This window comes from Balaenoptera acutorostrata, chromosome 3, assembly GCF_949987535.1.
Source record: "Balaenoptera acutorostrata chromosome 3, mBalAcu1.1, whole genome shotgun sequence".
NCBI lineage: Eukaryota > Metazoa > Chordata > Mammalia > Artiodactyla > Balaenopteridae > Balaenoptera > Balaenoptera acutorostrata.
Window position 1 is genome coordinate 154,005,688 of NC_080066.1, and position 13,965 is coordinate 154,019,652.

A 13,965-nucleotide genomic window follows, 5' to 3' on the forward strand; every position below is an offset into this window, starting at 1 on the left:
TCACTGGCAGGCAGATGCTCCGGTCGGGATGGAGTCCCTGCCTCTTCACCCCAAGGGCTGCCCACTTGTTTGCCTTGTAGAAACCCACGGAGGAGGAGGAGGAGGAGGAGGAGGAGAGCAAAACCAGCAAAGCCCCCACTGGTGTACTGGAGGAGCACCTCTGAGAGAGAAAGGTGGTGGGACTCAGGGAACACGGACCATGCCCACCTCTTCAGCCAGCACAGCTCTCCCTGCCAGCACCACGGGCTTCCCCGGAACAGCTTTTGGAGGGAACCAGGGGGCATAGCTGGGGCTTGGACGGCAGTGCCTCCGCCTGGAACCCACCGCAGAGCTGGTGTGGTCTGCCTGGGGGAGACTGCAGTTTTCACCACGTGCCGATCGGCTCCCCGCCCCTCCCCACGTAGGTCTGGCAGCTGGTGGGCGGGGGCAGAGGGAATCCTGGAGTCAGTCCTGGCCGGCTGCCTTGCCTTCCCTCCACCCCATCCCACGGGAGAGAGCCTGCCAATTATCACGGAAAGCAAGCTTACTCCGGAGGTTAACTTTTTCTAGTGTCTTCAGACCCTTAGGAGCCCAATTCTAAGGGGCGGCAGCTGCTCTGGACGAGGGTCATTCTTGGGCCACCAGACTGACCGCTAACGTTCGGAGGGAGAGAAAACACCATCAGGACAAACCCCTCAGGACTCTGGGACCAGGTTCTCCCGGCTCATGTTGGCATCTGTCTGTCTCCAAACCCTCTTTCCCAAGAGCTGATCAAACCAAACATCAGTAAACTTGACAAAAACTTTGCTGTGGCTGTGAAGGAGAAGCCGATTTCAGAGTTGACCTTCTCAGGATGTGAGGGTGCTTACGAACTTGGGGACTCTGGTCCCCAAATGATTTAGGAATGGAAAGGTTCTTTTCTAAAATAGATGTCCTGGCCTAGGGCCTTGTGTGTGTGTCACTGTCACCTCTGCTGCTGTCATCTGGACGCTGCCCACGTGTTCTCCAGATGGAGGGCAATCCCAGCCAACTAACTGCCTGTACCCTTTAGTGAAAACCAACCTGGATACCTTCCCCCCTGCGAACTCCAGAACGCTTCTGAGAGATGAAAGGGGCAGCAGGTGGCCACTGAACGGGACTTGGGTCTGCTGGGTTAGATAAGTGCATTCCATCTCTGATGGGGACAGTATTTGCATCCCCACCTCTCCCCTCATCCCCTTCTTTAATAGCAATAATTTTTTCTCAGATGTTCTGAATTTAAAGAGATTCCCTTTCAATCAGCCCTAGCTGACCTCTCCTGCTTTGCCTGCTGTCTGGCTCTACCCATGGGCTTGGGTAGTATTTCCAAAAATAAGACGTTTTGGTCATTTCTCCTGTGCATTGAGTTCTGTGATCATGACCCCTATGCTGCCCCGGCCTCAGCATATTGGAGCAGCCTGTGTGGCAGCGGTGCTGGGGTACTTGAGCCACTGCCCAAGGGGAGCCAAGTGTGTGTGTCTGTGTGTGTGTGTCTGTATCTGTGTGTGTGTCTGTGTGTACAGATATTCTGTACATAATAAAAGAAGTTCACACTTCTGGTGGGAGGACTGAGGTAGGGGTGGAGGGGAGGTGGAGAGTGATGGCGCCTTACTTTTTGATAAAGAGTGTTTACTCTCCAGTCCCTTAAAATGTATCAACAAAATGTTTACTGAAACCATTGATTTATTTAAAAAACATAATTAGTATTTTCTACTTGTTAATGTCAGATATTTTAAGGCAATAAAAGATTCTCCATGTGGTCTGCCTTGTCATTTACTGGGGCAGAGATGGCTTTGGTGGCGGGAGCGGGCTGGAGGGGCAGGGGCTCGGGGTAGAGGAGGTGCTCCCATGGCCTCCGTACCCTGGAAGGTGGTCTTCTGCTGACACAGATACTGCCATCCTAGTGGGTGAGTTTTAAAAGATGAGGCTGCAGAGGTGACAGCTGGCCTTTGTGGGGGACTGCAGCTCGACGTCTGACATGTGACTGGGACTGCTTTCCCTACAGCATCCACGCGCAGGCGGTTCACCTGAGTGTGCCTGCTGCCCAGAGAGCCCACTGTGGCTTCTGGCTCTGCCTCAAAGGGTGGCTGGAATGTTTGTTCTATAATCAGAGCAGTCACTCACCAGGTCGTGCTGGCCGGAATCCAGTTTTGTCATTTGCAGTTCTTCTGAATCGTCCCCCTTCCTGCCACTCTTCCCTTTGCGATTGCATTTACCTTATGCGTGTTACGTGAGTGGGCTGCAACGATCAGTTTCCTGGACATTTCTTCTTTAGAGAGTTGCACTGTGTCTGTGGCATTCTGGCTCCGTATCTGTTAGCAGTTCTTAGGTGGAGAGACAACATTATGATTCCACTTTAAACCACCTGGGAAGGGAGCCAAGCCTGGGCTGTCAGAGAAATCTTATACTCATAGTGTCTGCCAAATACTCTGTATCATTTCTTTAGATGCTTCGGGATCTTGTCTTTATTTATCTGGAATCATGTTTCTGTGGTGCATGCCTAGAGGATCCACATCATCTTATGCTTTCATTCATTCCTTTCTTAGGTGGGCTCCCTGTGGACCTCAAATGTTAACTCTCCGTAAGATCATTCCTTTTCTTACTGCCTCCTACAATAGCTGGTAAGGGAAAGATGGTTCGTACCACTGAGCTGTTTTTCCAGGTGGGGACGTGAGGCCTGGAATCGTAACAACCACTTTTGGCACCATAATCATCATAAAGGAAGCCAGCCTGTGGATGAAGCCAATGTAAGAGGGCAGAGCCAAAAGAATCCCAGAGAAATAGAGCTCAGTCCTGATCAAGCCGTTCCTGAAGCCTATAATCCTCTTTTCAGTTTTGTGAGCCAATGTTACCTTTATTAGTTCAGCTAGTTTAGGGAAGATTTTCACCTGAAGAGCCTTAACTGACTGAGAATTCCCAACTGAAGTGTCAACTTCAAGCTTCCTGTCGGGCCCTCACAAGCCCCCTGCCTCCCTTCCATCTCCTCCCTTCCACTCCCTAACCTCACCATCCTGTAGTTACAGTGATCGTAGGCCTTCAACAAGACTAGATGCTGCTCCCTCTGCCCTAAGTGCCCGCCTCACATCTTAAGACATATGATCCCTGCGATTCAAGTCTCAACTCAGATCCCAACTCCTCAGGGAGGCTTTTCCCGATGATCTAAGTTATGCACCTCCCTCCCCTTCCTGATCACAGTACCTTGTTTTCTAGAGTTCTTATCACTGTCTGGAGTTGTTCTTTCAGGTATGGGCTTGTTGATAGTCTGTCTCCTTGACTACAGGGACATTGCCCGGGTCATTCATCTGTCTTTCCCAAGTGTCCGGCAGGCAGTAAGTGTTCAATAAACACTTGTTGAAATAGCGAATGGGCTCTCGCGTCTATATGCTGTGCATGAGGGCCCAGCCAGTGTGGAGGTGCTCGGGGTTGTGTTTGGATGGCAGCAGTCTGCTCCAGTGCCTTGTCCTTGGGCCCGTGTTCTTCTTTTCATGGTCATACAGCTGTTTCTTCTATGCTGCCTGGTTCTGCTTTCTCAAGAATCTGTTTCTTCCTTGGGAAGAAAACAAGAGAGGGTCCTGGCTGTTCAGTTGAGAACTCAGAATCTTGAAGGTGGGGATGGAGAGGGGGAAGATTTGACTTCACAAGAAATGAGCAAGAGACAAAAGGCAGCCAGGTTTGCCTGGGTCTTGAGTTGTCCTACTCATGGTATATTTGATCAGCAGAAAGCTGTGATTCTCCTCTGCTAGGCCTCAGAGGAGGGGCAGGGGTACTCTGGGCTTAGGGGAGGCCAAAGTACGAGGACTGATCAGAGCAGAAGGTTTTTCTATTTATTACAAATCTCATTACACAAATACAGCTGACCGGAAGGTCTAAAAACAGCCCAGACTCTTCCAACCCTGATCCACCTGTAGGCACAAGGATAAGGAGCCATGCTCACTTGCAGGGGAGCCCTTCTTAGAAGAACTGCCTGTCCCTTGGATGGTTCAGAGTCTTGGGTCCAGCAGCAGAGAGGAGCCCAACTTGGGCTGACACTCCCTCGAAGCAGCCCTTGGTGGCAGCTGGTGTGGGTGAGGCAGCAGCTTTAAGTTTCACAGTTCACGTGTTCCCACCATACAAGTCAAATCGTCGGGTGAAAATAAAAGGAAAAAAGCAGAAGGCTGGAAAAGGGGTCCTGGAAGAGGCTGCGGGTGGGGGAAGGGCACACAGTGGGCTTCGGATGTGCTGGCGATTTCTTGATTTGGATGGAGGTACAGAGTATTCATTTTAAAATGATTCTTTAAATGGTACATACATTTAAATGGCACCGACTTGCCGTATGCATATTTAAATATCTTAAAAAATTTTAAATTAAAGAAAAAAAAAAGTAAAGGACTAGAAGTGGAGGATGGAGCAGAAAAGAAATTTAAGAGCAAAGAGGGTGAAGGAAGAGGCCAGCAAAGGTGGAAGACGAAGTCTCGGACGTGGTAATGTTGGCCTCAGTTTCTCTTCTTCTGTCTGGATCCTGGTTCTGCTTCTAGGTACCGGAGCCCCACCAGCATTCCCAAGATTGAGAAACCTTAATACAGAGACAAGATTAGTGGCTGATATAAGCACGGCATTGTCTTATACTGCTTGTATAAGGCTCGTCCCTAGGGCTGGGACAGCTCCTGCAGGAGTTCTAGGGTCATTGGATGCTTACTTGCCACCATGAGAGGTGCCAGGACGCCAATGGTGGGAGCTGCGGTCCCATATACAAACAACTCGGAGAGGAAGTGCCCCAGGGCGAGGAGGAAGGTCCAGAGCGTGATGTGGTAGAGCCTACAGGGGAGCAGACAGAAATGGGACTGAAGGTACAGCTTGTGCAGTGCAGAGGAAAAGCACTGATCAGACGTGAAACACACAAATCAAAACCCAGGAAAAGACTATGGCTAAAGAAAAAGGAGACTTGGTCCTGGGAAAGACCTGGCTGCTTGATCACATCAATTTATTCACATCTAGGGCAAAATTGAAGATTTCAACTGCTAAACTGAGAGGGGAATGGTCCAGGCAACCAGAGGGCCTCTGCAAGTCTTAGCAAGGTGGTGAAGCCAGCAATAGCAAAGCAGAGTCTGGAGTATGGCAATCCTAGGCAGTGTAGACAATTTTGGATCAATCATGCTTACATATTCTACTTACTCAAATTGGCTTGACTCTAGTCCAAGCCCGCCTGGCAGATGTTTGGCCAGGGGCTGGTCAGTGCTCATATGATGGATGCCATAGAATGAAGGGCATGTATGGGGAAAGGGTAGCAAGGACCTTTCTGGGGCCTTTAGATGCTCTTGCAACGTGGGCTGGATATTTTACATCTTAACCTACTAGCAAGATGGTCAGATGGAGGACACAGTGACAACCTCATGGGAAGAGAACTTGTTCCTCAGCTTTGACAAGGAAGTGGAGAAGAGAGAGGTTACAGGATGACAGACCACTTAGATTGCTGGTACCTTTTTTTTTAACTATGAAATTTAAAAAATTACGAGATACTTCAAATATACAAAAAAATATACATAATAGAATTTACCCCCATGCAACCAATACCTTGCTCCATCAAATCTGAATATTTTGACATTTTTGCTTCAGATGCCTTTTTTCTAAGAAATAAAATATTACGGATTTCAGTTAAAGCCTCCTGTGTATCCTTTTCCCACCCTGATCCCGTTCTTCTGCCTCCTTTTCCCCAGAAGGAATATCTTAAGTTTGATTTTTATCATTCCTGTGCATGTTTTTATACACTTAGTAAATATGAAATATGTATGTATGGGAGTTGTCTTTTTTTTTTTTTTTTTAAGTGAAAGCAGGTTTATTTAGAGATATACACACTAAATAGGCAGAACTTCTGAGAATAGACTGTCTCAGAAAGTGAGAGCAGCTGGGAGTTGATTCTGAGTTTCCAGTTAGGGAGGGAATAGAATCAGAGTGCATATCAGAAGGCCTTGGACCAAAGTCCCAGGCTTTCAAAAAACGTTGGAAACAGAAGTCAGCATTTGCAGCTGTCCTGTGTTGAGTGAAGGGGAAATGAAAGGGTAAAGAGGTAAAGGTAAGTCTCAGCTGTCTCTGCTCATCCCCAAAGCACAGCGAGCAAAAGACATACCCCTTATACTTGACGGCAATTCTTCATCATGGTAAAGGTCTTTAAAATGATTATTCAGCCCTTACTTCCCCCAGTCACCCTGAGAGGCAGAACAGATATACCAGTCTTATTTTATACATGAAGGGACCGAGATGCAGAGAAGGTCTATGATGAACTTGCTGCTACAAAGCTAGTTACCAATAGAACTGAAACCAGAGCCTATTTTCTTGTTTTCATTCTCGGGCCCCAGGCTGTTTCCACTAAACTGCACTGCTTCCAAAAATACGTGTCAATCTAGAACAAGTAAACCACAGTTTCAGGTTCAAAAATATGAAAAAATAAAGCTGGAGAGATCGCAGTGCTAATAGCCCTGCTTCAAATCCCAGTTGAGTCAGTCTTCCTCAGTTTAAATTAATTGGGTCTCTTATATGTAGATCTACAGAATCAGCAATGAAAATCACTGCTTCCCAGGGCTAGTAAGAGGAGACTTAATCAAGGCCATGTGGATGGAAGCATCTGGCATAATAAGAGGGGATCAATAAATATCATTATCTCCTCTCTTGCCCAGATGCTGAGAGTCTCGATAAGACAAAAATATTTTAGTATGAACCTGGTGTTTTGGTGGCCTCACCTGGAGACCTGAGCAAACTTTCCACCTTGACTGTGGTGATGACTGCTGTTGGGAAGAAAGCTCGAGCCCCCTCCAGTGGCCGGCACGGGTTACAACATTATCTAGACCAGAGGCTGTGACTGCTTGCAACTGTTCCACATTAGTCCATGTGAGTCCCCTGAAGAGGCAGAATACAGAGGAGTCCTGGGTTCTCTGTCACCCTCACCTCCTGACTCTGCATAAGCATACAACCATTTAACTTGTGGGCTCATTTTTTCATGGATCGTGATTTCTGTTCATTCCTGCTTCTCAAGGAGGAATGTAAGAATAAGGTATGTCATGGCCTCTCTAAAAAGAGCACACTACCTCTTTAGTAGAAGAAAGGCTGACTCTTTAGTAAAGAAGTAGAGGGGTATGATGCAGGCTACTGGATCATGACATAACCAGTTTGCTATGTCAGTTTCAGAGAAGTTTCAAACTTTAAAGAGCTTCAGGCCTATTATGTTTTTTAGGCCTGGAAGGAATGGAACCTATTCACCTTTTATTATCCACATCCGAGGCTAATGTATCAAAATTAACAGGTCTCCAAGAGAGGACCACAATGTGTATGCTTAGCACCTGATTTCCAACAGAAGGCAGCTAATGTTCTTCCCTTCCTTACGTACATCTTGTTGTGAATGTCGATGGCGCAGAGGCAGCGAATCACTGATGAGAGTAGCGTCCAGATTCCAAAGGTCCGAGCTTGGAGGCCATTCACTGTGCAGCAGAAAAAAGCAAGAGTGTTGAGAAGGGAGGGTCAGGGTTCCCTCCAAACTCTTCCTACTTCACTGAAGGGGGCAGGGAGCTAGGCCTGAACTCCGCTTGGCTGGGCAAAGAGGAGGCTCTGGTGCTGCACATGGGAACTAGAAGGAATGGAAAGAATTCCAGAATGAGAACTGGCTCAGCTCCTCTTCAAACGCCTACAGCTGGGTGGGCGAGTTCCAAGAGTAGGAGCCCAACAGACAGCCCACTTAGGCAGTAACTCCTGGTTGCAGCAGTTTACGGCTCTGCCCTGGAAGCCGCTCTGGTGTTGGCGAAGCCCAGTGAGTCTGGATCCGGACAGGTTTGGGGGAATGTGGTGGAGAGTGGTCTGTCAATACAAGATGCCTAGGAGGTCAGCAGACTTTCAAGGCTGATACAGGAGATAACTCAGAAATACTGGGCCCCATCTAGATGCCCACACTTGGTCTTTAAGAGGCCCAAGTCCCTGGGTCTTCTGAATCTTATGTGAACGAAGCCCTAACCAGGCTGGTTTCCTGTGCATGTGGGAAGGGAACAAAGCACTGTGTCTTCGGTGTTTGCTGGGGCCACTCTGCTTTTGCTAGCTTCATTCTGGTGCTGCTGTATTAAATATCTTGTCCTGAGTATGGACCATAACAGTGCTTCTTGACCCTGGACATTTATTAGAATCAACTGAAGAAATTTTATAAAACTACCAAGACCTGGGTACTAGAACAGTTAAATCATACACTCTGGAGGTGGGCCCAGGGCCCACCTGGTATTTTCTAAAACCTCCCTGGCCTTGGTGATATTAGTGTACCGGCATTGATCTAAGGCATCCAGTAGTGGGGAGGGGGAATACCAAAACGGTGAAAGCAAAGATACTTTCTTTGCTGGTCTACTGAGCAAGAGAAATTTTAAGGGACAACATTGACAACTGAAAGGTCTTTCAGGATTTTGCTTTAAGGATTTTTCGGCCTTTGGAAAACCAGACGGCAATACCAAATTCACAGCCCTGAAGAACTTTAGGTGGTAGTAAGGTGAGAAAAAATTCCATATACCAAACAGATATCTAACGGTTAGCCCTGGAGGGCAACATTCTTTATAAAGCATTTTGATAGCTCTTCTGATGAAAAGGCAGGAAATTTCTCTAGTGAGTGAGATATAAAAGTGGACTATCTCACCAACCCTAACTAGATAAGGCATCAGGTGAAATTCTACGGGATGCTCCAGGGTTCTGCTATGATCAGAAAAGTACCAGGACAGCCCCCAGGTCATGAGGGAGGAGGCATTTTCTACCCCTGGGCTTCTCTGTGTCAACTTTAAATTCAAAGGGCTAGAACAGACAACCTTTAAACCCTGTGAATCTATACAGGGTTCCTGGACTATCTGAGGACTGCACTGGAGGGTGAAAAGTGGAACTGTCCTGCCCACTTTTCCAGGTTCTTTACACCCATTATATTTGAGCTTTGTTCAAAGTGAGCCTTAGCCTACTTAGTTTCATTTTATACTCAGATGTTACAGAAAAATGAGTTAGGTCAGAGCCTGCATCTGGGTTAGCTATATATGTGACACAGAATTGTCAGGTACTGTGAAATGGTGCTGCAGCTCAAGGCTCCCCACACATTAGTGCAACAAAGCGCAAGCTGAAATGTGCAGACACTCTCGGCAGAGAGGCTCAGGACACTGGGAGAGGCTGCCATGTGCCCGCGGAAGTTCAATTTGGGAGACCAACTTGGAGGGCTTTGGGATATCTTCTCAGGTCTATGTCACAGTTTGAGAAGACCTTGGATTAGTAATTCTCCACCTGCAATGTAGGGTATAAACCATGTGCGCCACGATCTGATGTCTGAAGGGGGGCTGAGCTAATATGAAAAGCTTCTTTATGGTTTTCTAGTCGGGCACCACAGAATCACCAAGGAACTGTTTCCTCACTTGCCCTTGTAATGCTTTCTGTACAGACTAGCTGCCTAGGGTAGTGTAAAATGAATGAAAAGGTATTCAGAGAAGCTTGGGGGAAAAAAGGACCAAGTGCTATCCGCCACGTCTCTTACTCTAGAGGCTGCCTAAGGCTACATTAGGCAGCATCAGATTCACCTGGGAAGTTTTTAAAAAATAGATTCCTGGGCCCCACCCAGGGGGTGAAAGGTTCAGTAAGTAGGTCTGGAGAGGGAAATGGCCACCTGTGCTTTGTTTGATTTTAGTTTTTCTAGGTTATTCTAAGGTATAGCCGGGTCTGGGAACCACAATTTAGGCCACTCCCACAAAGGATGCAGGTCTTTGCTTTCTTACCCAGGTCTGGCTTGCCAGTGTAGAGCTTTTCATAGAGAAAGGTGTGGTCTCGGAAGCTCTGTAGCGTGTTCCCCATGGCGATGATGGACACCATAACCAGCCAGCTTCGTAGCACATTCAGGAACCGGCTCATGGCTCCCCTCAAATCTGAGAGGGCTTTTTGCCTTGGAAACAAAGGCAGAGGGCACGAGACAACAGATGGTTAGTGTACTTCAACCATAAGCTCACTCTCCTCTGTAGTTAACCTGTGTCCCACCCATGAGGGCTGTACTAAGCTTACTTGATCAATCATTTCATAAACTCCTCTCCAAGTACCTGAGGCTCATCCACTCCCAGTTACCCTTCACAGGGTTGGCACACTGCCTTTGAATATCTACCTTAAATCGAAGTGTGCTGACCTTTACCCAGAGTGAAAAAGGCTAAATAATGCAGTGGGTGAAAATGACAAAACCAGTGGAAAAAATGGAGAGAAGAAAGGGAACAGGAGAAAGGGAGGTGTACAAATATCACTATAAAGAAATAAAATGGACTTTGGTGTAAGACTTACAGAAATTGGTCTCAATATTTAGTCATACTAATAGTGGTGAGTTAACAGTATACTTTGCAGTAAGTAGCACAGTGCTTATTTTTGTCTAAGGAATTTCTCCAAAAATATTAGCCTAAATCAGAACTCTCTTCTCTTAGCTGGAATCAGTCCCCTGGGATCTTTACTTCTAGCCTGGCGTTTCATGTCATTCCTTTGTAATGCAAGTGGCTCAAAGGTGATTATAAATCTACTAACAGATACCTGCCTGACTACTGGTGACAGATCCTTCCAAGCACAGAAAAGCCTTGTACATTTGAGTGGAATCTATGGTGTGAGGGCAATATTTACATCCTTAAGTTTTCCCTACTCTGGTTCTCAGGTACACCATCCTCCATGAACTAGGAGAACAATCTAAAAGTTAAAAATAAATAAATTGCAGTGACTTGAGAACTAGTAAGAAAATTATATGGAGAAGGAAACAGCAATGTTGGTGTTGGGTTAGCTATTACAATAGCTAACAGTTATTGAGCACCTGTATATGCCATGCACTGTGCCAAGAACCTATCATATATTATCTCATTTAATCCTTAAACAAGGTGGGTAGACACTTAATATTTCCATTTTACAGATGAGGCTTGGCACAGAGAGGTTAAGTGACTTGCTTGAGGTTACACAGCTAATAGATGGCAGAGCTGAGATATGAAGCATGGTCTGTTGGTCTATATGTTGCAAGACTGTCTCACTGTTTGAGAATATTTTGATGAAGTTTCCATTTTTGAGGAAGACAAGCATACCACAGCCACTTCTGTCTTCAAGTTGCATAGAAAATACCATCAGGTCATGTACTTTTTGTTTAAAAAACAAAACCTTAGATCAACCCTTGCTGAGCACTCAGCTTGGTTTAAGTAAAAACCACATAGATAAAAAAAATCTTATCATGGAATTGCTTCTTGCCATCTTCGTTATGTTTTCTTGGCCCATGGTTTATCTGTTGTCAGGTTAATTTCTTGGGCCTGAAGTGGCGATAAATTATCAGGCTTCCTTTGTCACTTCGGCAGTAGATGTTTCGTTATGTCCCTACACTACCCAGCTGAAACAGATATTAAAGTCAGCAGTGGCTCAAGACAGTGTGAAGCACCAAAAAACAAAGAGTCCTAGAGGAGGAAGGGTCAATGGGTGAATCGCTCCGTGAAAATGGGTCACAAAAGTGGACTCTGTCAAAGTCCAGAGAGAATGGGGTTCTACTGGAATCACAAGCAGTTACAGCATGGGCCAAGATGTGCACACTCCCCTCCCCCGCCATCCTCCTTGTTTTCTCACCCTCCTTCAGCAGGAGACTCAGGCTCTCTCAGGGTCAGAAAAGCCGCATGGATGGCCTTCCTCTTTGACAGAACTTATGCCCGTTTCACAGAAGCTCTCAGAAACCCCAGCAGATAGCTGATGAAGGCAGAGCCTGAGCACTCTTCCGAACTGCTCTGCCAATCCCTCAGCACAATTTCCCTAAAGCTTTGGAGGGCCCCCTAGAGCATCCAACACCTATTCTCAAAATTTTGCCCTGGCCCAGGCCAGCAAAGGTGTGGTGTTTAGTAGAGTTGGGAGTGAGAGGTTCCTTTCTTGGACCCACCATTTAGTAGCTGTGTGACCGTGGGCAAGTAATTTACACTTTACAGCCTAGGTTTCCTTACCTGCAAAATGGAGATTAAAAATACCTATCTCAAGGGTTATTATAAGAATTACGTGAGAAAGTAAAAGTTCCTCGCACCGTGCTAGGCTCAGAGTGGCCGCTCATTCGTTCATCCATTCACTAATTCCGAACCTATCAAGCCTTCTTCATCTTCCCAGCTCCTTCTCTTGGTCTCTGGAACCTCTTTTCCCCCACAAGGTGGCCTCCCTGGAATCTTCCTTCTATCCCACCTCCATTTTTCCAGACTGTCCGGATCCTCTCAGTCAGATGCCACACAGACACCTACCTCTTCTCCCCCACACTCACCTTACCTAGCGATGGGACTCCCAAGAACAGCAGCAGCAGCAGCAGGAGCAAGAAGCTTCCGCAGCACAGCTCCAGCCCTGAATCCACCTGAACCACTTGTCCCCGCCCCCACTCTCAGCCGGTCTCCAGGATTGGGTCGTTTCCATCAGTCCTCGCTCTGATTGGCTGTTCTGGTTCTGCTCGAGCAGGAGATGGGGCGTGAACCCCTTCACTGCCAATCAGCGGTTGCCGCTGCCCAAGCCTCACCCCCGGTACGCCGCTCTTGCAGTGACCCATTGTGTTCAGCGTGGCGGAAGAACTCCAGGTTCGGAGCCAATCTTTTTGCGGCGGAGGTAAAAAGAGCTGAAAAAAGAAGTCAAGACTTCTGCGGAAAGCAAGGCCCTGCGCCTGCGCTGCGCGGCGGTGACGACAATTGTCCGCGCCCGAAGCCGAGCGTTGTCCGCGCTGGGTGGCGGGCGCCTGCGCAGTGGCTCCGAGCGGGCGGTTACTTGGTTGTTGTAGTAACGGGGGAAGCAGTGGTCGGCTGCCGCCTTGAGCCCGGCTGGGGAAGGAAGAGGGAGGTAGGCGCAGAGCGCTGTCCCTGCCTGCCCGCCCCGAGCCATGGGAAGATGAAACAGGTAAACGCCTGCGCCGGCGCACTCCTCTACCGGAGGGAGGTGCGCTCCCAAGTCTGGGCGGGCGCCGTCCGCTGCACTTCCCTCTGAGTCCGGGAGCAGCTGCTGGCTTCCGGGCGCGCTGGGCTGAATCTCTGCGGCGGAGTCTCCCGCGTCCTTACTGTAGGGAGCATCTGAGGACCTACCTGGATTGGAGTGAGCCGGGGGTGGGACTGAGGGCCCGATCCCTTTAGGGCGAGGACGCTCCTTGGGCGAGTGCCCTTAATCTTCTTCCGATCGCCCTGTCTCTCCCTGCTCTGCTGGCAGCCTAGGACAGGTTGGCATCCCTTCCTCGCTTGGAGGTTTTGTTTGTTTTGTATTAATATAAGGGACTTCCCAACATTTTGGGATATACTGAGAGGTCCCGTTGGGGATACGCGGAAGAACGCCTTTTAGATTGTTAGATATTGCCCATTTCGCTGAATATGTGTAAGGATCGTTATCGGAATTGGCATTTTTTGCCCTATTTACGTTCTTATCACATATATTAATGCATAGAAAAATGAGGTTTGGAAAGACTGACATTAAATGGTTATCTTTGAGTAATGGGATTATGGTCATTAAAACATTTTCATTTTCTTTACCTGTAATTTCTATTCCATCCAAAAAGACACGCAATGAACATGTACCTTTTCTCTATTAAAAATATTTTAAGTTAGAAATATGCTAATTTTAATGTCTATTTGATATTTGGATCATAGTTTGTGATTTTTAGTAAGGGCGAATAATTTTTGAGAGTGTGGAAGGACAGTTGTTTTTTCTTTTTCCAGCTATTTATGACCTTGATTCAGCAGAATATATTCATTTTTTGGTTTAGTGGTTGAATTTGTTTTAGCGGAAACATGAGGGTATTTTACCTGTGCTTGGCATAGAATCTAAAGAAATGTTTGCAAGGATCTTAATACTTGCGTTTTTATTTTTAACTCGCGTCAGGATTTTCTAGCAAGGAATCTATGTTTTAGGCAATCAGCCACCTACCTCAGACTTTCTTAAGTAAGTGTATCCTTTTGTTGCACGTTAGATTTAGTATGTAAAAGAAAAACGAGAAACTGAAAC

The 13,965-nt window shown here is 47.1% G+C and overlaps 3 protein-coding genes across 18 annotated transcripts in view; 2 read left to right on the top strand and 1 right to left on the bottom strand.

Moving 5' to 3' along the window:
* FLVCR2 (FLVCR heme transporter 2) overlaps positions 1-1,750 on the top strand; it is a 65,616-nt gene extending 63,866 nt beyond the window's left edge. For 3 of the 4 annotated variants that reach the window (XM_007184486.2, XM_007184488.2, XM_007184487.2), the window contains one exon: positions 81-1,750. In XM_007184486.2, coding sequence (XP_007184548.1) covers positions 81-164 — 84 coding nt within the window. In that variant the 3' untranslated portion in view covers positions 165-1,750. The remainder of the gene's footprint in view (positions 1-80) is intronic. The other variant, XR_009007569.1, reaches the window with a different exon arrangement.
* Positions 1,751-3,799: 2,049 nt separating this feature from the next.
* Positions 3,800-12,514, bottom strand: ERG28 (ergosterol biosynthesis 28 homolog). 2 transcript variants are annotated; one of them, XM_007184489.2, is made up of 5 exons: positions 12,257-12,514; positions 9,741-9,904; positions 7,355-7,445; positions 4,673-4,791; positions 3,800-4,549 (listed from the first exon to the last, which is right to left on the bottom strand). In XM_007184489.2, exons 2-5 carry the CDS (start codon positions 9,871-9,873, stop codon positions 4,470-4,472), a joined length of 423 nt encoding a protein of 140 aa, XP_007184551.1. In that variant the 5' UTR covers positions 9,874-9,904; positions 12,257-12,514; the 3' UTR covers positions 3,800-4,469. The 2 variants fall into 2 exon arrangements, with proteins under 2 accessions (XP_007184551.1, XP_007184552.1); XM_007184490.2 differs by having other exon boundaries at positions 12,262-12,499.
* A 57-nt stretch (positions 12,515-12,571) lies between these two features.
* TTLL5 (tubulin tyrosine ligase like 5) overlaps positions 12,572-13,965 on the top strand; it is a 325,193-nt gene continuing 323,799 nt past the window's right edge. For 5 of the 12 annotated variants that reach the window (XM_057543396.1, XM_057543395.1, XM_057543390.1 and 2 more), the window contains exon 1: positions 12,575-12,873. The gene's annotated coding sequence lies outside the window, so the exon portion shown is untranslated. Of the gene's footprint in view, positions 12,874-12,957; positions 13,187-13,965 lie in introns of those variants that run through there. The other 7 variants (XM_057543393.1, XM_057543388.1, XM_057543394.1 and 4 more) reach the window with 4 other exon arrangements.